Source organism: Taudactylus pleione, unplaced genomic scaffold, assembly GCF_031769625.1.
Source record: "Taudactylus pleione unplaced genomic scaffold, aTauple2 ptg000038l, whole genome shotgun sequence".
In the NCBI taxonomy this organism is placed as follows: Eukaryota; Metazoa; Chordata; class Amphibia; order Anura; family Myobatrachidae; genus Taudactylus; species Taudactylus pleione.
In genome coordinates, this window is record NW_028284440.1 from 7477210 (window position 1) to 7503673 (window position 26464).

General features: G+C 39.3%; 1 protein-coding gene across 1 annotated transcript in view; it reads left to right on the forward strand.

Annotated features, from left to right (window-relative positions):
* Positions 1-26464, forward strand: part of TRHDE (thyrotropin releasing hormone degrading enzyme) — a 778828-nt gene that overhangs the window by 662992 nt on the left and 89372 nt on the right. The window contains 2 exon segments of the mRNA XM_088452538.1: positions 2534-2667; positions 2767-2822. Coding sequence (XP_088308664.1) covers positions 2534-2667; positions 2767-2822 — 190 coding nt within the window.

The window sequence follows — 26464 nt, forward strand, 5'->3', positions numbered from 1 at the left end:
CCCCCAGAAGGGTCAGTTTTAGGCTGCGGGAAGGGGGGTTAGGTTTAGGCACTTACAGGGGGGGTTAAGGTTAGGCACTTGAGGGGGAGGTTAGGGTTAGGCACCCCTAAGAGAGGGTTAGGGTTAGGGGGGAGAGGGTTAGTAATAGTAAAACAACTTACCTGTCGAGATCTTCTCTTGCCAGTCTTCTGGTGTCAGGATTTGAACATGCATCTGGTGGTATTTCATACTGATCCTGTCTTCTGGGGTCCAATGTTTCCACTATCCAGTGGAAGGCTTAGAACAGGCTCCCTGGATCAAAGTTCTGCACAGCGTATGCCAACAGAAGGTCCAGCCAGAACCCTAACCACCTAAAATCTGACCAGGATACAACTGGACCACCTCACATTGGTTTCATCCCAATTGGTGCTGAAGTGTCCGAATGCATAACTGGACAGACAGACAAACACACAAACAAACAAACATACAAACCAATTAATTTTATGTATAAGATTGTATTTTTAAAAACAAAAAAAATAAAACTAAATGTGTAAGAAGTAAATTAAATTGAGAACTGTAATATTTAAATACAATCTTTAGCAATAGTTGAAACAGTACCTATGCTAGACAGCTTGTATGGCTACCAATATTTCCAAGGCAGTCACAGTTTATAGACTTCCTGATCATAATAACCAGAAATTAGTCTGATTAGTAACCATTATGGTGGCACGGAGTAGGGTGATTTCCCCAGACCACAAGTAATTATGCCATAATATCAGAAAGTATGTTTAATGGAAAAGAGATTAGAAGCAATATTTCCTCATGTTGTAAAAGATACAATGGTATAACTTATAACCCCAGCTGTGCTAGCCAAGCCAAACTTGGGAGCATGGTTAATGAATGACATCACAGGATGATCTTTAAATATAATATCCAGGTATACAGTCATTAGCTAATTAGTAGCTATATGAGAAATACTCTGTATATTTAGGGGGTGATGCAGAGTTGACTGTATGCCTGTTTGTGAAGTGTCTTGGGTGTTTTCACACTGAGCTTGCTCCAGAACCAAACAGTTTACAAATGTGTGGGCAGATGCCTAGTTGAATGTATGCCTGTTTGTGAAGCATGTCTTGCGTGTCTTCACACTGAGCATGCTCCAGAACCAAACATACACAAATACTGGTAATGTAGTTTTGAATGCATTTCAATTGCATCGCCACTTGCAACTGAAGACGTCTAAATGTTTTGTAACATGGCACTCTCTTTTAGGCAAACTTCAGTGAGGACATGTAGAAGGAAATGTGGGCTATGCAGAGTTAGACATAAGCGTTAATACATCTGCTAACATGTAAAATATGTATATAGGCTGGTGCAAGAGGGTCCTTATGAGCGTAACCACTGCCGTATCTATAATGGGTGCAAGGTGTGCAGTGCACATGGGTCCCTGGGTCCAGGGGCAGAGCTGTAACTAGACGAAATGCTGGGGATGAAATAAGAGGAAGCTACAAGTGAGAATGTTAATTAAACAGAAAATTGACAGGCCAAAACAGCGCTCCCTGACCTGCAGTGCCCTGGCACCGGCCGCACTACCCTAGTTACGGCCCTGTCGAGGGGGCACACACACTGCACTCATACAAATATACTTACCGCTCTGTTGGCCCGGTGCTGGCTGCAGAGCTGCAGAAGTCACAAGGAAAATGGCCACTGCTGCCATTTTCCAGTGATTCACGCAATGTCCAAGGAACATGGCACTGATGCCATGTTCCCATAGACCATGTGCAGTAGAATCTGGTACAATTCCAGAGTCTCCTGCACTGTCGGAGAGGAGCGGGCCCTGATTAGAGCCTGCACACGGGCTCCCTCCTCTCTTAAACTGAATCTGAGCATGACAAAAGGCAAACTAAGAGTATGGATAGGGGCAGAAGCACCGTACAATGCATAAAACTCTGCCTATAGGCAATGTATGCATTAATTTCTATGCAGGCAATGTTGGTCCATTTACAGACAATTTGCATTCAGCTTAGCATCGGGTCTTTAGATTTTAGACATGAAACTTATTGAATAAAGAACCATCACTCACAGTATTAGTGTATTTTTCTGCATAAAACAAATAGCTGTTATTTTAAAAAGGGAATATTATTGTTTTCTGTGCAGTATATGTTAGATGAAAATGTGTATATTTCACATAAGTCATGATCGATAGCCATAGACAAATAAGACTGGCAAAAGGGTCTTATTGTATTGACTGTAAAATTACAATAAACCACACAAGAATGATATGAAAGTTTAAACCAATTGAGATTATTGATGTAGGTTTTTTCCTGATAGTGAGAACAGATGCTGTATAAATAATTTCAAATGCACCGTTATTTAGACTGTGGAAATTCGTTTCCTAATGCCTAACTAATTACCTTAGACAATTAGTAAGCTTAATGAGCATAAAGTACTGTTCATCATCCATTTTTGTTTCTAATGTAACATGTTTTCTCTAATTGTTTAGAAAACAGCACAGTTTAAAGCACACTAAATAATTTCCAATTTCCATTCCTTTTAGAATACCATCGAATACCCACACTGGATGAAAGCAATTGGGTGCTGGGGAACATTGATCAAATTGGTTACTTTAGGGTTAACTATGATGTCAAGAACTGGAGATTACTGATTGACCAGCTAATGAGGAACTGTGAGGTACTGTAAGTTCTTGTTAAAATTGCTTTGCAGGGATTTGTTTTGATCTAAAGCTCCCTACTGGCATTATCATCCTAAATGGTCCCATTTTTCTCATAGGTCATTTCTGTCAGTAATCGAGCAGGACTGATCGATGATGCTTTCAATCTGGCAAGGTATGTTTTCTTGCAGATGTCCAACTTAATGAGCAATCTTGTCAACTATTGTTTGAAAGCTTTAGTGGAGAATAGGGCTGCACCACTTTTGCTTCAATTTATGTGGATACGTTTCACACTTGAAGAAGCATGATTTTTCTTCTGACTCTCCATGCATAACACTTCTTTTGTTCCTTTCCTCACCATACTTCCACAGTCTAAAGCACTCACCACATTTGCTGATCAATAGCAGCTTCAGGGTATTTCCTTAGCTTCAAAGTCTTGATCAATTTTTCAGCAGGTTTATGCCGAAGATTAATGAGCTTCCCCCTTTTCTTTTGCTAATGAACTGATTTAAAAATGAGCAGGATGTTATATTACATTTTTCAAGGGAAATACCTTCATGCTTCAAATGCACTGTTTTGTTTTCACATAGCATGCAACATTTCCAGGGAGATTATTCAATTCACTGAAACAATAAATAAGCCTGATTTTATATATTTAAACCAAGACTGTGCTTATTGTGCAGTACTTTCAATCACCATAGAAAATTGTTTGCTAAATATTAGGAGCACATTTTCAATACTTGTAATATTACTTATCTGAATGATCTTTTCACTGTGAAAATCACCTTTTGGAAGTCTTCCAGCCTTTATTGCACTAAAGGCATGATTCATTTGTGGTTGTAGCTTCAGCCGTGATTGTGTTTTTTTTTGCTGCAGTCACAACTGTGTCTTTATGCTAATACCATGGCTGAGGGTTTACCTACTGAGACACCCACTGGGTGTCGCACTAATTTGTTGCTGTGCATATTAAGATGCACCATTGAGCACATCATCGAAGATGGCACCAGCTTTATGGAGTCAGATAATCTTCATCTGAACATGGCTGTCTGTGTCATTGCAGCTGCGTCTTTAGACACAGTTGATGAACATGACACGCCAATGTCTGGCTAGCCACTTCCCAGTTACCACCCAGAAATACACACTGGGAATCACTCTCTCTGCACCGACATTTATTCTGCATCTTAGACCATCAGGACGCATGCACAGTGCATCTCAGATGTATGTGCAGACAGAAAACATTGGCCGCTTGTGTCCAACATCAACACTGTGTCCACCTGTGAATCATGCCTTATGTCCTCAATGAATGACATTTAACACACTAATGATTTTAGCCTGTAGACTTTAAACCTTTAGGAATACCCTTCCACCAAATGCACCAGAGGAATAAGGACCATGGCCAATCATTGTGCAACTCTTTCAATACAACTTTTAATAACAACTTAGGTACTCATACTTAAAATCCCTTTTTGTTAGCACAGTACTGAACATCTACATCATCTAAAGGGGATGTAGTTAATTTACCGGTGGTCGGATGCCAGCCGTCAGAGTCCCAATATCAGAATAATGACTGGGACTAAAGATAGGCATCTAAATCCCAACAGTTATCTTTAGCCCGATGTCTGAAATCCCAACAACCGGGATCCTGTACAAAGGTAAGCAGGGCCCTGCAAGCTTTTAACCGTTGGGGGAGGGTTAGTTTTAGGGGCCCCAGGGGAGATTAGGGTTAGGAACTCCCTTAGGAGGCCTTAGAGTTAGGCTTTGGGGACAAGGATTTAGGCTTAGGTACCCCCAGGGGGAGGGTTAGGTTTAGGGTGTGGGAAAATGGGGTTAGAGTTAAGCACCCCCAGCCGGAGTTTAGGGTTAGGCAACACTAAGGGAAAGTTAGGGTTAGAGGGGGAGAGGGGCAGAGGGGCAGGGTTAGCATACTTACCACCACTATTGGCATTTCCATCCTTCAGGATATGACGCGGCAGCTATACAACCGACGGGACTTCATACCCGTTCCCATCCAAAGATGTCACAAGTCCAATATGAACCCCTTGAGTGTGCACACTTACAGTGGATCTTATGCCGAGTACACAGTTCAGTCACCCATTTTACCCAAAGCATTTCATTGTGTCAGTGACTTCCTCAGGGGTGTAATTTTAAATTGGGATATCTGCAAACTGTCCAGGCAGTTCAACTAGCAGGACTAATGTGGTAACACCATAATTGCATCTGGAATCCGGGTTTAAAATTAAAAATAAAACTCTGTGACTATAATAAAGAGGCTAATTTATGTTGCTACTAACACTTAATGGAGAATTCCAGGTAACAAAATATTTTTCCAAAACCCCTCCTACTAAAAACACATTTTGGTTTTATGCCTCGGATTACATTCTATTTAAAAATACCAAATTCTGGTCTGCATATTATGTTCCTAAGCCATATACCCTGGAGTAGTTTGTCTGTTGAAAGGTTTTCTATGGAAATTATTGTATGGCTAGAATGACTTAAGATGGGTACACACCTATGCAATTACTCAGCTGATAGAGTAAATGCTCATAATCAGCTTGACCCCCTGTGAGCCCCTGCAAGCCACATACACTCTCTGTGTGTATGGCTTATATGGGATTGGGAAGTCGGGGTGATAAATATTATAACGGGCACATAAGATGCGACCTCCCGATCCCAACCATGGCAGGAGTGTTATAAGCCATTTATCAGCTAACACTCCTGCAATGGTACACCAATACAGTCATCGGCTCAATCACCAGATATCAAGAATTGTATAGGTGTGTATCTCCTGCCTTGGTGACAATATGTTAGACTACGTTTATTTTAAAATGCCAAACTATATTATAATTAGTATGGGGTACTGTATATTTCTTAAATTACTGGAATTCTAGATAAATGTGTCAGCTTCTTCTGTTTTTACATACAGATGAATATGTTAAGGTAGATTAGTTGCAGTTAAAAATTATCCATTTTCATAATTGAATGCAATATAAAATGTTAGCTTCTAGTATAAGGAAAAGGGTAAGACTTTGGACTGTGTTGCATTCTCTCATAGAAAGCCTTACACTGTACCCCACTGGCCGGGGCTCCAGCAAGTGTTTATGGAGTATCTGACCACCTCCCCATTAACCAGCACTAACACTTCTGTCTGCTACCTGATTTTCAAGATTAACTAATTACTATACTAAAGATTAACTATATTTGTCCAAATGTATTAGGGTGAGAGTTTAGAAAATGAGAGTTTAGCAGTAAACTCTCACATTTGTCGAGTTCTATCTTCAAAATAGGAAAACATCTGGATGAGAGTTTAAATCATGAGTTTTTTTAGTCTAAAAATTTGCGAGTTTGCATATTCTCAGACTCTATTACATTGGCTGAGTTTAAAAAGTGTAAGAGTTTACTGCTAAACTCTCACATTTTCAATACTCTAACCCTATTACATTTAGCACATTAAGCACAATACATTTTGACATTGTTTGAATTTCGAGTGCCAACATTAAAATGTGTTGTCGTTAGTGCATTGGAAAATAATTCAAATGACCATGGGGGTCATTCAGACCCACTCGCGAGCGGCAGTACGCTTGCAAGTGGGTCAATGTTCCCCACTCCGCATGCGCACGATGGAGGGAGCTCCGTCGTGCGCATGCGCTCGACCCGACGAGCGAAGGACTTTCCTTCGCTCGGAGTGTCTCATCAAAGGGGGCGTGCTGTCGATGGTGACTGACAGCACGCCCCCTTTGGTGGGCGTGCTGGGGGCGTGCCTGTCAGATAGAGGCGTTCCCAAGGGAACGCCTGCCGTCTGAAGCTGGCCCCACTGACATCACTAGTGAAATCACTCCTGGCCTTGCGGTTGAGAAACCCAACCGCAGGCTTTTGCTCGCAGTTCCGATGGTCGTGATGGTCAAGACCATCGCGACCATCATTTTGCACGCTCGAATATGCTGTGGGTGGTGACCCACAGCTATACGAGCGTCCAGGAGGACGCTCCATATTAATGGAGGTGGGCCCTGATTCAGAGCGAGCTCTGAATCAGGGCCCATATTCACTGTTTTTAAACTCACTATTGAATTGAACAAGCACTGAAAGGTCAAAGTTTTTCTAGTGTTTTTTTTAAAGTTATTATAAAATTATGTTTTATTATACATTAACACTAACCCAACTAACACTTCTAATACAACCCCATACCTACTGTACCACATTTTCTACTAAAATTACAGGCATTGATAGCTACAATAACTGTAAGAGCCGCATTCTATGCAAGTCTCTTGCAATTTATCTTTGAAATCTGTCTCATGCAAGTGATCACCTGCCTTTCTGAGTGTAATATTGGATTTCATTGCTTGCATGATTAATTTTTGCATTGATGTTTTGAACCATACTGTACAAATAATAATTCACTTGGCTCCAGAAAAATTAATCTGCTAGTGCAAATTGAGGCATGATTAGCATCAGAGAGTGGGACTCTTTTTAAAGGTTTAGCTTTTAATTAAACAGAAAGATGGCACAATGGTTATCTTCATTAGTCAGAATTCTGAATTCCTTCCTGTTCTAAGTCACTGAGTGTTCTCAGTGCTAGAAATGTTTGGACCAGTTGCAGTTTGTAGAATTTTGTAACAGGTTAAAAAATGTAAAAAGGCTAGCAGCTTAATTTAAATATGTTGGAGCCTATTTGACAGTATTTAAACTAGTTTACATTCTGCAAGCTTGTTTGCACATGGTCAAGCAAAGCCTGTTTGTAACATTAAAGTAAAATTTTAATCATTTTGGCTGTTTTTATTGTGAACATGAAACTTGAATAATGAACTGTGCATGCAATCCTGGGGGTTGATTCAGCACAGGATGAAATTGCAAAGCTGCACGCATGCAGCTTTGCAATTTCATCTTTGCAATTATTGTAATACAGCAGGAGGCGTCATGCCTCCTGCATGCATTAATTATCTGAGCTGCGTCCAAGGACGCAGCATCGGATAATCTGCGATAACATCGACCGATGGGGTCATGCAAGCCGGCTGCTGCAGGAACAAAATAGAGGCCAGGAAATCTGTCAGCAAGGACACACCTCCGTTTTGGGAAACAGAGGCCATCGCCGCCCCCTCCCACCCACAGGTGGAACCAGACTGTCAATCACTGCTGGACTGCATGCGATCACGCAGGATCCATACTGCACATGTGCAGTATGAGTCTGGCGCCTGAACAGATTCCTCACCATTGGGAATCTGCATTCAGCTCTGCTGAATAAGGCCCCTTGAGTGTCATTGCTGAACCAAAACTTCAAATTTTGAACTGCTAAATATTAGGGTTATTTCAAACCAGATTGGAATTTCTATGTATGCCTTCTAATTAATGCTCACTTGCAAAGTACTAGAATTTATCAAATGTCTGTAGCAGAACATTTACAATTTTAAGCTAATACTATAGCTGGATTTTTGTTAACTCGATGGTCAAATCTTCTTTTAACTGCTTTAAATATTTTTAATGTACAGTAATAACAATCTTTGCAAAAGGTAAGAGGTGATCCCACAAAGGAATACAAAAGGTTAGAATAATATAGACTGTTCCTATACAGCGGTTTAATAAATCAGTATTATATATAAAACTCATTGGTCTGTATTAGAAAAAGAAACAAGATAAGTACACTTTGCGCCTGAAGCCAATGAGGTGCAGCTTAAGTCCCAGAGGTGAAAACCACAGAACACCTGAAAAGTCTGAATAATAATACAAAGTTCGGTAAAAGCGCTCCTCTTGTTAGGAATTAGGGTCAGTATGATCAAAGTAGTGTCACAAATAGAAACTGGTTACTCCGGTCTCAAGTCCACAGGTGTAAGGTCCTCCAAATGCCAGTACTTGAAGTAATATGAGATGGTTCACTCTGGCTGTTTCTTGCATAAGATGAGTACCTCAAAGATATAATGGGAGTCCCATATAATGCAATATCGTTAACATTTTTTATTAGTAAGTTAAATAAATAGATATATAAAACCAACAATGCAAGAAAACAATAAGGAATCCCTTGGTGAACGGGGTTCCTGTGTACCATATAGGGCCATATAGAGCAAGGCACACTGTAAGGGTTTGTAAAGGGTAGATGGTAAACCCAGGTAAATCCCTTCAATCCCCATCAGCATGTGTTCCTCAAGGCTCCAAACGGATGTTCAGCAGTCATCACACCAATGCGTTTTGGCTTGTATTAGCCTTTGTCAAGGTGTGAGGTGATGATCACTGAATAGGTTTAAGTAGGGTCTATTATTGGACCACCCCCTTCATCAGATGGGGGCGTTACCTTGTGCGTTCCACTCGTGGCCTGCCGCGTGTTGTTAGAGTGGAAGCCGTCTGACTGGAAATTCCGTTGTTGCGACTTCCAGTTTCCACGGGTTGAAAGATCGACTTCTGGTTTTCATGGCTAGTACATCAGTTGGTTTTTCCGGGCAACATCTTCCACTCAGTCAGTTAATGTTGCCGGAAGTGTGTCACTGAAAATTGATACAGTTCCGGTGTAGGAGAAAAAAAGGCGGCAATCATATAGCAAATATTCTTGATATAGTTACAAAAATGCTTATAGGAGAATGAGGTATTAATATATGTAATAGAGACATATTGAAAACTGAATAAATTGGTCGGTCTGCAAGACATTATTACATACGGGCGAACCTGAGGGTAACCTATATCACCTAAAATCAATTATCATCATAACAAACAGTTAATAACAACCAATATCAAATATAAAAAAATATATAAAATATTAAAATTAAGCATACATACAATCACAAGTGATAAAATTACAGGGCAGGATAAAATATAAAAAATATAAAAAAATTCTTATAAAAAATTCTTCACATACAGGTATAGAACCACACTCTGATCCATTTATATATATACGGAAGAGCAGGGTACTCAAAGGAAGCAATATACTGTCTCATAAGAACCATTTACTGTAAGCTCAAAGTCACTCTTCAATCCTTTCAGTTCTAAAGTTTTAAGCTTGTATATAGATTTCATTTCTGCTTTCGCCAAACATATATCTAAATCCTTCACCCACCAATTTCCTTCAATCTTTGTGATGCCAACAATATTTTTGATATTACTGGTGATATGTGAAAATGTTTTTAGAATTGTTGGGGTACAAAGTCATAAAAAAGTACCCTGCACCCCTTGGACTGTCCCCCAAAGGTATTCTTTGTCAAAGAAAAAAAAAAAGTTCAACAGGACACCCCAAAAATGTACTTTTGTTTTGGGGGTGAAAATAAAAAGGTGGGGGACAAACTTATAAACTAGCAAAATACACTGAGGGGGGGTCCCCAAGTATGCACCAGGTGTTCTTTGGTTGCAGCAGGTTGATTTTTAACAATTTTTTAAAGTTCACTTTAGGGACTTAAAAATATGCTTGCACCCATTTTCATGTACCCCAAATTTGATGGGACTAGTTATTTTTTTAAAAGTGTTGCTAAATGATATTCTTCACCATTTGTTAAAGGCTCATTAAAGCACCTGTAGAGACTGTTTGAAAACCCCAAATACCTTTAGCAGAGCTTTTCGGGGTACCCATAGTGATCCCCCATGTTAGTGCATATTTTGGGGGGTGACAGGCTGATTTTCCCAAAAGTGACAGGACTTTTTGCTACTTACCTTTCTGCCGGGTTCCATTTTCACCTATTTCAAATTGAATACGGGGATATGCGGGCACGCGCCCGTTACTTTTTCTCTTCCAAAACCTCAGATGATGGCGAAAAGTCTGGCAATGGACTTTTCGCCTCAAATTGAATATGGCCCCATGTCTCTTAATTAACTTATCTTTTTTTCTTATATTATAGAGGGAATTTACATTATAAACCTTAGCAGCACTATTTACAGTGATTGAGTTATTGTGTTTTTTTTTATATAGGAACAGACTATGATTTGTTTTTGTTGTCTGGATATCTACCTTGTCCCTTTCTTTATTATAGATGTATTAATAAGAGCCATGTTTTAACTTTATATCCATTTTATTATCAACAACCTAAGTGTGCTCCAAGTAGGAATCTGTGTTTTTTTAGATTGTTAACTAAGTCCCCTTTTCTGAACAACATATTTTGTATTACTCAAAAATGAGATTTTATTATGATAATTAGTAGATATGTTCAGTATCAGTAAATAACAGTAACCACTCTTCACTACCCATAACGGTGAATTCAATTCAACCTGCCTCCACAACTTTTTAGATGAAAGCACTTCACAACCAACATTTTAGCTAAAATTGTTGAAGATTGAGCAAAGTAATAAACCTTACTGTATACAGCCAGACATAGCGGATGTCCAGCAGCACATTGCACTGTTTGAATCCCCCCTATGAGTGGCTTGATCAGAATATGGATATACTAATACCTAGAACAGACTATGTAATATTATGTTGCTTGGCTTTACTTATAGTAAGTTATGTATGATAGCTGCCTGGCAACTACTAATGTTAGATCTCACAACTGGAGTGGAACATGTTCGATGGGGGCTAAAAAATTAATATAAAGAAATACACAGTAGTATAATCTTATTAATATGTCAAATTGTAATAAATCTGTGATTATGGAAATAAAACTATTTATTAAAGCTATATAGAACAACAAGCTACATATACAAATTTTATTTGTATAACATTCAAGTATAGAATATACTATGAGAAAATAGTATTCACTATCAAGTGGCAGTGGAACATTTTTCCTGTTTGTTTTTGTTGTGATAAAAGAAACAAATTCTTAATGGCTGCATGGATTTTCTATGTGGGTAACACTCCAAGGAGTAATATTTGGATGGTAACTGGTGCTTTGAAACAGTTGAGTGTGGCCAATTTTATATGCATTGTATTGGACCTTTTTCTGCTTTTTGTGACAAAAACTGATTTTTCAAGCCAGTTACTATTTATGTAATCCTAGTGGCTTTGAAACTAAATTCCAGGACAGTCCATAAGTTATACATTAAAAAGGTATGTGCAAATGAAATTAAACCTCTAACAAAAGTTATTAAGACTGAAATATGGCCATTGGAATATGACCATAATAGTTAACATTGGAGAACAATATCAAATTTCTTGCAAATTATTATTATTTGTTCATATTTTCTTTTTACAAGACAGTTTATTGATTCATTAGTTACCTGTAATGTATATATAAAAGAGTCTGGCTCTGGAAAGTTCACTGCAGTTCTCAGTCAGCAAGAGTATGCCTTCCCTCAGAAATTTGCTCTTATGAACCATTGTACTTAAATAACATTTCTGTGTGTTAAAACCTGCAGCCAGCTTCATTAAATATTTTCTAAGTGATGTTTCTTTATTAATCGGTGGTGTTTCATTATAACATGATTATCTCTGTAGCATAGGGCACATAAAAGGGCAGTTTCCTCCAAGTAAGGTAAGCTAACAGCAGTGACCTAATACAGTGTTATTGCCTAGGCAATAGATTTTTGTTTTTATCCCTTTGTTAGCTACTAAATGTTAACTGTATTCAATAATACATAAAACACTATTATATGTTTATATCTATATAAAAAGGTTAACAATTTTAAATACATATAAAGAGTATTGGTTGATAAATCATTTCTCCAGCAATATGTATGTAATGAGACACAATAAACCATATTGTATTTTAAACCCAAGTAGGAAAACATGATTTCCATCATCCAAAATCATACTAAGGGCTGTATTCAATTAGCTGCGAAAAGTCCCGTCCTTTTCGCCTGCCGGACTTTCCGCCTACATCACGTGTTTTGGGAGAAAACTCTTTTCGTGTGTGCGGCCACTTTTTTCCAAATTCAATTCCAAAAGATGCGAAAATGCGTCCCGGTGAAACTCAAACAGGCGAGAAGTGATGTCAGATTTGGGAAATCAGCCTGAGAGCCCCAAAAAGATGCACTGACATGGGGGATCACTATGGATACCCCCAAATAGCCCTGCTGATGGTAATTGGTGTGCTTAAATGCTCTTAATAGCTGATATTTAGCGTCTTTGCACAAATGGTGAATAATAGCATTTAGCAGGTTTTTTTGGCAAAAATAAGTTGTCCCAGCAAATTTGGGGTACATGAAAATGGGTGCAAGCATGGTTAATAATAGCTAAAGCGAGGTCTTAAAAGCATTAAAAACGCACCTTCAGCAAGCACCTGCAATCAAAAATACACCTCCCCCATACTTGCAGACCCCTCTAAAGTCTATTTCGCTAGTTTTTAAGTTTTTGCCCCCTTTTTCAAAGTCAATTTTTGGGGTGTTCTTTGTGTTTTTTTTTTTTTAACACAGTTTACCTTTGAGGACCTGTACTAAGGTTGCAGGGTGTTTTCCCAACCTTTGCACCCCAAAACTGCAATTTTGCACTATTTTCCGACAGCTATTAATAGGCAAACTTAGTCGCCACAATTGAATACGGGGATAAATTTCCACTGGCGAAATGATGTCATCAGTGAAACTTTTTCGACGAAAATGGCTTTTCACCGCTAATTGGATACGGCCCTAAAATGTAGAAATAATTTATTGCCACTATTCTGTTGAAATACAACTGTCATTATCAAATACATTATCAAATACATTATATAATGGTCTTAAAAGACTAAAAGTAAGAAGTATTTTTTTCTCTTAATCAAACATAGAAATGAATGATGTAAATATTTTAGATTATAATCCTTGTCTATAAGAGTGAGAGTCATAAGGACAATCACTACTTTTGACTCCCTCTAGTTCTTACTGTATGAGTTTGAACATTTGTCTCATGTCTTCACTTTCTCCATCAACCTCATATGTCCTTATTGTATTTCTATATGTGAATTGTTCTTTGTTTTGCTGTGATAGCTTTGTCAATGCCTTGTCAAATCTATCACAGCGAAATGCGTGTCAGCATTCACTGTATGCTATTACTCTTCTTTGTTCTACTTCCACTCTTATACAAATGCAGAATTACACTTTAAACAATAGGGTTAGAAAAAACTGAGAGTATTCATAGCCTCTGATTAGAGAACTATTATCAGATCACTTTTAACATACCCCTTAATGATCTGTGATCCTTCGCTCTCTAATCACCTTTTGAGATAGTGCCTACTTTGTCATTATTTGCAAATGTAAACATGAGATTTTGACTGTTCCTATGACAGCTTCATTTTGTTTCTAATGTTGGACCAATAACTAGATACTTCAATATAATGTTTCACAACAAATCATGGCAATAACCTAAAGCTGCATACAGACCTATAGATATATATGTCCAATCTGTCTGGTGGGAAGGAAAATCTGATAATGTATGGGAGAAAATAACTAGAATAGAAATAAATTAATAGAAATTAGCTACCAAACACTGGAAAACAGACTAGATATTCCTTCCCACCAGACATTGGATAGATATATCTATAGGTTTGCACACAGCCTAAGGAGGAAGACTTATACAACAATCATCCTTATCAATATATAATATATGTGTTATAATCACATACAGTATTTCCATTATGACTGAAATAAAGAAAACTTTATGGGTAAGAAGATGACACACAGCTTTTGATATAATTGTATTTCTAAAGCTGGGTATACACAATGTATCAGTCATTATATTGTGAGCTTTTGATATAATTGTATTTCTAAAGCTGGGCAATATATCTGCCGTTATATTGCGAGCACGTCAGCGGTTGTGTGCCCCCCCCCGATATGTCTGTGAACTACGTCTTTCACAGACATATCGCATCGGCTGTGCAGCACAGCAGGTGGCCGCTATATCTGCAGATATATTGGTGCATCTACTGGTGTGCACAGGTGAGTGTTAGCACACAGTAATGATTGCCTGTACACATGCTGCAGGGACCCGGCGGTGAGTGACAGCTCAACTGGGTGGGAAAATGTAAATGCCTGCCCAGTTGTAACATCAGGCCATACACATCTGGTGGTAAGTCTATATGCACTTACTAATCGTCAGATAGGTTGGCGGGTCGAGCTAGTGTACCCATCTTAAGACCAGCATGTATTATATAAAAATAGAACAGGTTAGTTAATATGCAGCACACTCTCATCTAAGTATTTATATTTATTTATGCATATTACTACTTGACATTAATTAGGGTTTTTTTCAGCCATATGATTTTAATTTCATAGTAAAATCTTTCTGAATTAAACACCAAAAACTGAAATCCTAATTCCAGTCAGAATATCAAATAAGTACCATGATAACATCATTGAATTATATGATTTATGTATAAAAATAAAATTAAAAAATCATACTTCCCAAACCCAGTGGATTGGCTCCGCTTCAGTCCATTTAGAAGTCTACTGGTCTGCAGAAAAAAAGAATGATTGGGAAAGTACTGATTTTCTGAGTGGTTCCCACACTCTCAGCTAATTAGTCCCTTCCCCATTCATTCCTATGACAATGTCCTCAGATGACATGTCATTATGCGCTAGCACTGTACCGACGAGTGTGCAGTGTGTCCTTAGGGCTCTGGATATTTGATTTTTTTTTTATCTTCTGAAGACTAGAGGACTTCTATATGGACCAAAGAGGAGCTGATCCAATGGGTTTGGTGAGTACAGTATAATATTTATTTTATTGTTAATAAAGGACTACCACAGTCAGTGCATGTGTACTGTCATTCTTTACAGGCAGACTGCAGGTGCCAGTTGGCTCTTAATGTCCAGGCATGCTGGCACTTGTTCCACAAGAAGTCCACAAGTGCCAGCATGCTGGGGTAGGCTTGTTTGGAACTGTAGTCTCACTGCAAAGAACAATATCACAATCTATTTTTTACACCATTAACTTTGCACAATCAGTTACCAGCAGTGCAGGGGGGGTTCTTCAGGAGGGGGACCCTTTCTTCTTGGGAAGGTCCAGTGAGCAGATAAGGGAGAGGGACCTGTAGGACTTGTCTGCATGTTAGAAAGGAAAGAGTTTACCCTATGGCCCAGTTCTTTGTTCTTAAATTGAAGCCATCAGTCTGCAGTAATCTCACACTGTTCCTGTTAAAAAGCCCTCCTTCTTCCTCTCTGGAAAGACTGACAACAGGGCCCATCAATCAGAAAGGGGGATGTAGGGAAGTCCAGCAGGAGAGAATTGTGGGGAAGTGTGTGTGTACAGTTTGACTCTTGGGGTGTTTTCCCCTCTCAATGTCAACAGGGGTCAGCCATTGTGTGCCCTTTTACAGCTATCATCACTGGCTAGATATAGGGCAACTGGAAAAGACTTTGCATGGACTTTATTAGTATAACCCTGCTTGCTTTTTAGTGGATTTCTGTATCTACTTGGATAAAGCTCATCTTGTCTTAATTATAACCCGCTCCACTGTGATCCCTGAACCCCGGGATACCCTGATCACCATTGCAGTCCCCACTTTCTTAATGATTCCAGGCCTGGGCTGACCAGTTTGGGGTTGGTTTACATTATACAGGGGGCCTCCATGCAGTTTGTCTACCTGGTATAGCATGTGTACCCCAGCTGGTTCAACTTGGTGCTGGTTATTGGAAAATTGGAGGAATTACACACTGGTTTTCCACCCAAATTTTTAGTACCAAACCAGGCTGAAAGGTCCAGGGCTGGTTATAATTTTGGGGTGGGACCTCATGGATTTTTGTTTTTTAACATTAACCATTTATTTACTCTATTACATAATACAGCCTGCACATATCATACTGATCTTTGCAGTACTTTGAATTTACTGCGGATTGAAGGCAGATTCATAATTATATTTGACAGCAAAGTCCATCATAAAGGAGGCAATCTGACAGGATTTTAGACAGAAAAATAAAATGATGGGTAACACCATTGAAAGACAATAGACACTCAAGAAGGCTGTTTAGTAAATACTGCATTTAAAGTGTTCAAACCACGGGCGATGTTCATTGCAAGAGCATATCTAGGTATTAAAGGGTTCATTGCTTCAACTTCCATGCCCTCAATTGAGAAAGCTTCAGTAAATGTATAGCAGAGTACAGTGGTATGAACTATGGGCCTAATTCAGCAAGGATAGCAACTTCTAATATGTATGCAATCGGTCGATTGTTGCGTACTGCACATGCGTATGTATCGCAATGCGCATGCGCGAACTGGCTACTGCAATTGGGATTGTGATTGCAGTGACTACGCAGACCCATCTCAGAATTATTGACAGGAAGTGCTGTTTGTGGGTGGTTACGGGCAGGTGGTTGCTGAAATGCAGGCGTGCTAGTCCATTTGAACACCGTTGCATGGGCATGCATAAATTAGCCACTGCAATGCCTTTTACAGCCTGAGTACTCATAGCGTGTGAGGAAGTTAGCAATTCCTGATTCAGGTCAGAGCTTGTGCAAGTGTGCGTGAGGCTGTGATCGTACTGATGGCTCCGCAGTCTTGCTAAGAATTATGGATGTGTGTAAGGTAAATTGGACTTCCTTATGTTGTACAGCGGCGGCATAGCTATCACAATGGATTAGCATACTATCGCAGTGGAACTGCGTGCGTAATCACTATTGCATTCGCAGTTGCAATCTGTAATTAATCAAGCCCTAAGTCTTAATATGTGATGGTTAAAGTATTCTTCTCTATCCATAAATGCTTACTTGATATACAGGTTATAGGCTTCTATACAGTTTCCAACTACTCCATGAAAATTGTCACTTTCCAGTACTATACAACTTTAGAGTAAAATACTTCTTACTTTACAGTATATTTTAAAAGTACTGTAGTTCTAAAAATATTTCCAAATTCTGGGAGTTTTATGACATAATATTGCAGAAGGAAATGTTTCAAAACATGCAATATAAACAAGTTTAGATGACATGGCATGATCTGCATTATATGCAGCAAGATCCATTCATACAGTTACATATGTCACATGGGGGTAGATGTATGAAGCAGTGAAAAGAGTGGAGAAGTTTGCCAATGGAGAAGTTGCCCATGGCAACCAATCAGCTTTGAGGTTGCATTTATCAAGCTGTTTGGTTGCCATGGGTAACTTCTCCACTAGCACACTTCTTCACTCTTTTTACTGCTTAATACTGTAGATCTACCCCAAGGTTCGGTAACACCTGTTTTCAAATAAGATAATTAATTAAAAGGTTGGAAACTATATGTTGTGTGTCATGGGGCCAAACTGGGATATGCATAGTGATTCAGTAAATAGGAAGTCATTACAAGGGTCTATTCTAGCGTTACAAATTATTTATTCTATGTAGCACACAAACTTGATGCTATAAATAAGCATTGGTCAAAAACATGGGCATATTTATGTTATTATCAAGGGTTATCAGAAGGCATTACGGTTACATTTTCCATGTTTTCCTTTTATCAAACACCCTTAGGACCTTTTAATTTTTAAACTAATCAGGAGGTCATCTGTTATCTTTAATGGCCAGTTTGAGCCTGACATAATGTAATATATAATGCAATTTAGTATATACATTAGTCAATTGCTGTAAAGGTTCTATATTATTTAAGCCTCTTAAAGTTTCTGATGACTTTAATAAAGTTCCTACTAGTCCTTTTAACTTTACAGGTAAATTTACAGGCAAGGTTTTTCTGTGCTACTATATTGTTAACACTTATTGTGTAGTGTCGTGATGTGGACAATCTCCTTGCAAATCTACCCTGTCATTCTAATGCCTGCGTTTGTTTCACATTTTCTGAATTTATTGTGAAGATAATTCGCATCTCAGTGATAATTTTCCCTAGGCAATTATACCACCATTTGCTACTTTGTCCCCAGAGGGAAAATTAATCCACTAGGATATATCCCTGAGTTCAGCAGCTTGTTTTAAAGAACAAAGCAAGGTCAATATGCTGTAGAATATATCGAGGCTTAATTCTACCTCTGTCTGTCTCATTAGCAGCTCATGCAGTTTGAAAATAGAATGTTAAGAGGTCAAATATTTCTGGAGAAAGCACCTCAGAAGAGACTGCATTTATAACATTATTTTATACATAAGGAGTTTGGTGTCTTTTATACCTTCTAGTATCTTTGGGAATATATTACCAGAATAGATTGTTTCTGTGTGCTCATGTTAATAATGAAATGAGCATGCTGGCATACAAGAAGGATATGTAACTGTGGTATGCCACTATTTCCCAGAACCATTTTTTCTTTTCTAGGTGATATTGTGTGCAGTGAATGATGACTGTATTACACAGCATAATTAAAGACCAGCTTTTATGCATTGAGTTTTCTGAACACTTTGTTTTATGTACTGCAGTATAATCTCCATTTTTCTGCTATAAGATCATCAATACAAGGAAAGTGCAGAGTACAATAATCGTATATTAGAAAGGATCTTATTAAATACACTTTACTTAGTATGAACTCAACACATTTATTTAGCTTGTTTATATAATATAATTTTATTTAAAATGATGATTTATGCTCAATTACATTATACTGTTTTATTGAAGATGTCGATAATGTTGTTAGCCTGTATTGCTCAGAAATTATGGTAGTGTATATAATTTATAAACAAGTCATGTATATGAATTACATTTATATTTAAAAGGCAAAAAGTAAATACACAGAATTTTACATAAAACTTAAATATGTATCACTTAAGGCATACAGTATACAGTATTACTGCATGAGATTAATATAGTTGTCCATGCTGCTTGATTGGGCATTGCCAGAAATAATTGATTTTCTGGCTTGCTGAAAGTGATGTATATTTGAATTGTATTATAATATATATTTAGTACAAAGGAATATTCATGAGATGATGGTAGATAAATCATTGTACAATGTATACAATGGGAGTTATTTCAAACACATGTAAGGTTGAAATGTATTTTGGTATGTGCAAATGTGCCACGATTATCTGCTTTGTACATACATAGGTGCATGGCCACATAATCCTTTTTTGATATTGTAAGTGCAGATGGAAATGGAAAATAGTGAAAAGAATAAAACTGTTACTTCAAAGTCATTGGAATTGAGAATGGATATTGTGATGCTGACATTGGAGAGGGAAATTAGTTGGGAATCATGACACTGAATGAAATGAAGATAAAAGGATCACATTTAGACATGTTGAGTATTATGTCATTTTGGGACATCCAAGTGGAGATGATGGAGACCAATTGTATACAAAGGTAAAATAGAAGATTATAGGTTAGTGGAGGAGAAGTAGATTTGGCTATTCTCTGATTAGAAGTGGTAGAGGCTGAAGTAGCATGTTACATCACCAAAAAAAGATACTGTATATAAAAAGAAAAGCAAAGAACAACCTTGAAGAACCTCAACAAATAGAGGGGATGGAGGGGAGGATATTCCAGAAGTAGAAACATTGATATAGAAATAAGAAAGGTAGGACACTGTATCATCATAGTCAAGAGAGTTAAGGGTGTGCGAGAGAAATGGATGTTCAATGGCATCAAAAGCAATGAAGAGGATAATGAGGATGAGTATGGAAAGTGAACCTTTTACTTAGCTCAGTGGGTAGACATTTCATTGCAGAGGGTAGAGAAGGAAGTAAGAGGAGAGGAAGGTATTGTAAGATGGTCATATACAAGCCTCTCAAAGTACTATGTACCAAAGAGTATGAGAGTAACCAGGGCTGGTGCAAGGTTTCCGGGCACCCTAGGCAACATTTCACCAACTGCCCCTGCTCAGTCCAATTTATAATATACACACATCAGTCTCCCCAGTTTATAATATGCCACACAGCAGTGTCCCAAATTTATAATATACTATATAGAATATGCTACACAGCAGAGAACCAAAATCATAATGTACCATAACACTGTCACAAATTCATAGTAAGCCACACAGCTGTGCCACAAATTCATTATATGAATTTAATTCTGCAATTAATTTATTATTGTGGACTCAGCGGCCGGTGCCCCTAGGCCGCTGCCCAATGGTAGCACTGGCCCTGAGAGTAACAGAATAGAATCAAGTTGGAGAAACTGGTAGGGTCAAAAAATTATTTTTGGAGAATAGGTGAGATTATCACATGTTTGGTAAGAGAAAGTTTAAAGATATGAGCTAAATATGACAATGTGTTCAGCAAGGGTGAGAGTTTTGGAAGGTGATGGGGGTCAATGGGGAAGGAGAAATAAGAAAAAGAGGAGTTCATGTACTGTATATTCAGATTTTCATGTATGTTTGATTAGAGGGCAGATGAGTCAGGATACATTACAGTGCAAAAGTCAGCAATGGAGAAAACTTTTCCATCAGTGGTTGATGTGCAGGGGCACTTTTGCAGGTCTTTGTTAAGTGTGGAGTCCCAAGGATGGGGTTTCTATAGTTGGAAATTATCTGAATTGACTAAAACTACAGTAGCTCGTCTAGTTCTGCGGTGAGTGTAGTTTTGGAGAAATAGACTGCAATGCAAGTGTCACAGATGAAGAGATTTGAGGCTGTGTTCCCGGGCTGGATCTTGGATCAGTTTTGTTAGACTCAGATGCTCTCTGGAGAAGACTGGGTTTGATGAAGTTCCTATGCATGAAGGAACAAACAGCATGAAGAAGCCTATGAGTTGACATTTAGGAATGGCTGTGTTCCGGTTAGAACCAGAAGATAACTGGACTCCACAGGTGTATATATATATATATAAATTGGAGGATGGCTAGATACCGGTTAGGACCGGGGGGTAACTGGACTCCAAGGTATATGGAGGATGGCTGGAGCTCCGGGCAGGACAGGAGGGTAACTAGACTCCAAGGTGTATGGAGGATGGCTGGATCTCCGGTCAGGACCAGAGGGTAACTGGACTCCAAGGTATATGGAGGATGGCTGGATCTCCAGGCAGGACTGGAGAGTAACTGGACTCCAAAGTAAATGGAGGATGGTTGGATACCAATGGAAACAGCTACAGACAGGTAGCAAATACACTCTTGAGAAGCACAGTAAGGACGCTCACTGACAAAAGCTATGAGTCCTGTTGCAATGGCAACTTGTTACTGCCACAGGTATCCCTTTATAGAGGCTGCAGATGGCTGATTGGTGGAGGACTGTGAAGGAGCTAATCCATTGGTGGAGGCGGAGTCACGTGATCAAACCCAACATGGCTGCGCCCATGAACTGGAGAGTGGCAGCCTAATCATGTGGAATGCTGGCCCTGCTACAGCTGAGAGACCACAGGCACCAGCGTGGAGAGGTGAGACCAGCGCGACCTGCCGGAGAGGGGAGAGCCGCTGCAGCACAGCGTGGGAGCCAGAGAGTGCAGCGGGACAGTGCCCATAAAGGTAAGTGGCGGGGTCTGGTTCTGGGGTCTTTTAGGTGGGCAGTGACAGCAAGTGCAGAACAAGGTAGTAATAGTAGGAAGGAGTGTTACAATTAAGGCTATAAAACTAATCAGTCATGAATGTTTAGCTGCCACTGTGTGGACAGTGGGAGTTGGAAATGGAAAATATATTGGTTAACATAAGGTACAAGGGGTGTCTCTTGTTGTGGGTGGGATAAGACAGCCACTTGACAAAATTATGAAATCAGTGAAATTGGTTTACTGGAGATGCAGCAGTGTCATAAAGGTTGTTGATGGAGATATTGAAATCTCCAAGGATGAGAGTGAGTCAGTGGATTTGAAGGGAGAGATCATAGGGAGTGTGGGGTAATAGATGATTGTAACAAAGAAGTATAGAAAAAATGGATGGTATAGGCATCAGAGGAATAGAGTGAGGATTTGGGAGAATGATGAAGGCTAGATGAAATCAGGAATGCTAATCCATTACCTTGTTATCTACACTATTCTGCACCATATACAGATTTAATTTGTAAAGGTCACAGAGTTTTCAATGTCTACAATCATTCCTCCAATAATCTCATACCTCAAACACCAGCAATCAAATTCTTAAAAAAACAATATATGTACAGTACTGTAGGTCAAAATATAGCATTAATTATATTTATGAACTAGCATTTGCCTGCAGCTTTGCTTGTGTGGTTGAAGCAATAAAAATGGGTTGAGGTGAGTCAACCAGACACCCTCAATTTTCCTGGCGCTCAAAAGAACATTACTCAAAGTTTGTAATTGAAATTTAAACAATGAAAAAAATGGTTGTAAATAAAATGTTACAATGATACAGGACACAGCGCTGCAAAACTTGATGTCAGTTGCTAATCTGACATAACTACACCTAGTGAACAAATGAAAGAAAAAGTTGCGCTGCTGTGGCTGTATATTTGATAAGTGCTTGATTGATTTGAAGAAACACCTAAGCCTTTCTGAATCATATAAAACATTTATTAAACAAACTATAACATATAATGTAGTTAGAATGTATCTCTTTGATACAAAATAAAATCACAGTAATATATTGTTGCAACAACTCTTGGGACCATTAAAAGATTTCCATAGCATGTGATAGTTCCACTAATATCCTTGAATTTTGATTAAAGTCAATTGGTAAAAATGGATTCAAATGCTCATCACTGTATTCTCACATAGATGATGAAAGTGTCCGGCAATAATTTGGTGTATAGGCACGTCTGGCTGCCACTTGTAGTGTATTTGCTTGTGTGGATGACTGCTATTGCTCAGCAGAACTGATTTCTGACAGTAGTGGCATCTAATATTGGGATGTATATTTTATATTGTAGACATTTATCACAAATTGTCTTTGTAAACATTATTCGCAGTTTTTCTTTCAAGGATTAACACAAAAAGTTTACTCATGAGCAAGCCATGTAAGGCTGCACATGGGAGAAGCTGGTCCTAAGATCTATGCCTGCAGCCCTGAGTGTTTGTCCATATAACTTGTTGATCATCATAGTGAAGCAGATGCTTACAGGAAACTTCAGGTGTTTGAATTGAAAAGGAAAATTGTTGGGAATAAGGGGTATATATGGTGTAAACACAGTCTCACCTGCGCCAGATCCTGTTACAATCTGTGCCTCAATTAGGTTCCTCTGTAGAGCAGTGACTTTAAGTCGGGATCCGTTGTGTAATATGGGAGAAGTCAAGTTCAGCATGATCGGAACACCAACTTTCAGTGCAATGCTGTGCACATAAAGTTCAGCTGCACTATCTTGTAGATCCCAAATACGTTGCTACTTAACCTACAGTAACACTAAAAGTTTGCATGTAACATGAGCAGGGACTCTATGATATTTGTCTTGGTTCTCCATCTACTGGATTGATATGTATACTGCAACTTGAGTCAACTAACATTACATACTAGGCAAGTATTTTCACACACAATTTGAACCTTCCTATTACAATGTTACAGTAGTTTGTTACATAAACAGCACATAATGCATGAATGTTACATTAGTATCAGTTACTACTGTAAGCTCTTTATATTTTACTTTTTACTGATACTAATGTAACATTCATGCATTGTCCTGTTTATATACTGTAACACTGTAAATTGAAGTTTCTAATAATTATATATGTGTGTGAAGATACTTGTTAGTATTAAATTTTCAGGAAAGGGAACCAAAAGCCAATGTGATTTTTTTCCTATCTTATAATAAAATAAAAACCAAAAATAAATTCTTTGTGGTTATTGTTTTGCTAATTATCCAAATTCCCGTCTTATACTAAATAATAAAAAAACTAAAAATGATTACTATGTGGTTCTTGTTTTGCCAACTACCCACCTTTCAGAAATAGTAAACAGTAGCATTCTATGTGTAGGTTTTGACAATAAAAATCTGCAATTGAAATAAAAATGCATTTTTTTTTGCTGTTTCATTTTAAACACTTTCTGCATGTAGGAAGAATATGGTAGGCCTACCATTTTAAAATCTAGAGAACCTATTTCCTTAAATTGGGAGATATTTGACACAAGATGGGAAAGATATGGGTTTTAGATCCTCCCATATTTAATTTTTGTTGTGCACGGTTTTAGTTAATATCTAGTGATCACCAGAAAACAACTACTAATGGGGCATATCATTTTAAAGAGGATACTCCCTCTTAAAAAAACAGAATACCTACATACTGTATGTGTTTGGGCCAGTTTTTTCCATAGAGCTGGGTGATATTGTCTGGTGATTACATGTAATCACCAGACAATAGCTACTAGTAGGCCACTTAGTTTGAGTAAAGACTCCCCTCTTTCAAATATGGGAGCAACTGTCATTATCTATTGTGTTAGGGCACTACATGCCATGTCCCCATACATGGAATACATATGTTTTCTATAGCATATAATAACATTGCCTGGTGATCATGAAAGCTCCCCCACCTTTCTAGGTGGTGGGGTTGGGAAGTCAGAGGTACTGTACTTATATTGCCTACCACCACCACAGTGACGACAGTGCATGCTAGTATTGCTTTCCAAATAAACCCAGCAGCTCCTGGGGGTCCCCACAAATTTTTAGGACTACTGAGACACAGGTTAGTCAGATTTTATCTTTGTTTTGCCCTTCACTGCCGAGGACCAGTGGGGCTCATCCTGTGCAATCTTGCTGTATTTCTGGAGGACGAGCCCCACTCATCCTCCACACCAAATGGGTTAAACAAATATATTATATCCCCCAACAGGGGTGTGAATGGGTGCCTAACAGATTTCAGAAGAGAGAGCACTTATCGATTCAGACACCACCATTGGTGGTTCATAGGAAGAGGATTCCACTTGAAAAAGTCTGTATACATTCTCAATAGATGGTACTCTAACACACTGTATGATCACCCACTGATGCATGTGACCTGATATAGTAAAAATAATTATTCTCTACTTGTAGAAGCATGAACTTTCTCATTTTCCAAACAGGGAAGCTGGTATTGTATACATAACCTACCATTTACATGGTGTGTCTGTAAGCTTATTTCAGGAGGACCAGCCAGACACCCAGACTCAGTGGTGGGCTGGGCTGGGGGTAGGGTGCCATGTGCCCCCCGGGTCACAGCACCATATGGGCCACGGGCAGTCTATGTCTCTGTGACACAGGCTGCACCGCATGTGTAGTGCTGACCGGATGGAGATCGGTCAGCGCTAAACTGACTAACTCACAGCTGCCGGCTCTGGCAGCTGTGTGTTTGTTTTGATCAGCAGCCAATGAGAGTCTGACAGACTCTCACTAGCTGCTGCTGCACCCACTGCAGGAGCCGCTCCATCTTCCGGCTCCCACAGTGGGTAATGGGAGAGGCGTCATGACCTCTCTCCCATAATGCAGAGCGGCCCGGCCCGGGAGGACAGACGGAGGAGCGGATGGCGGTGGCGGGAGCGGAGATTCAGGTAAGTGTTTGTTTTTTTATTATGTGTGTCTATAGGGGGAGGGCTGGCACTACAAGGGGGAGACCACTACTGGGGGCACTACAAAGGGGGGACTACTACTGCTGGGGGCACTAAAAGGTGGGAGGACTACTACTACTGGGGACTACTACTACTGAGGGCACTACAAGGGGGGACTACTACTACTGGGGGCACTACAAGGTGGGACTACTACTACTGGGGACTACTACTACAAGGGGGGCTACTACTACTGGGGGCACTACAAGGGGGGACTACTACTACTGGGGGCACTACAAGGGGAGGGGACTACTACTGGGGGCACTACAAGGGGGGACTACTAATACTGTGGGCACTACAAGGGGGGGACTACTACTACTACTGTGGACTACTACACAAGGGGCACTACAAGGGGGGGCTACTAGTACTGGGGGCACTACAAGGGGGGGACTATAACTGGGGCCACTATTTAAGGGGCACTGCATAAGGGTTACCACTATTGGGGGCACTGCATGGGGGGTGGACTGCTACTGGGGGCACTATATAAGGGGCACTGCATAGGAGGTACCACTATTGGGGGCACTATATAAGGGGCTTACTACTGGCGGCACAAGGGGCACTGCACAGGGGGGACCACTACTGGGGGCACTATATACGGGGCTTACTACTAGAGTCACAGGGGGGACCACTACTGGGGGCACTGTATAAGGGGCACTGCATAGGGGTGATCACTACTGCAGGCACTGCATAGGGGGGATCACTAC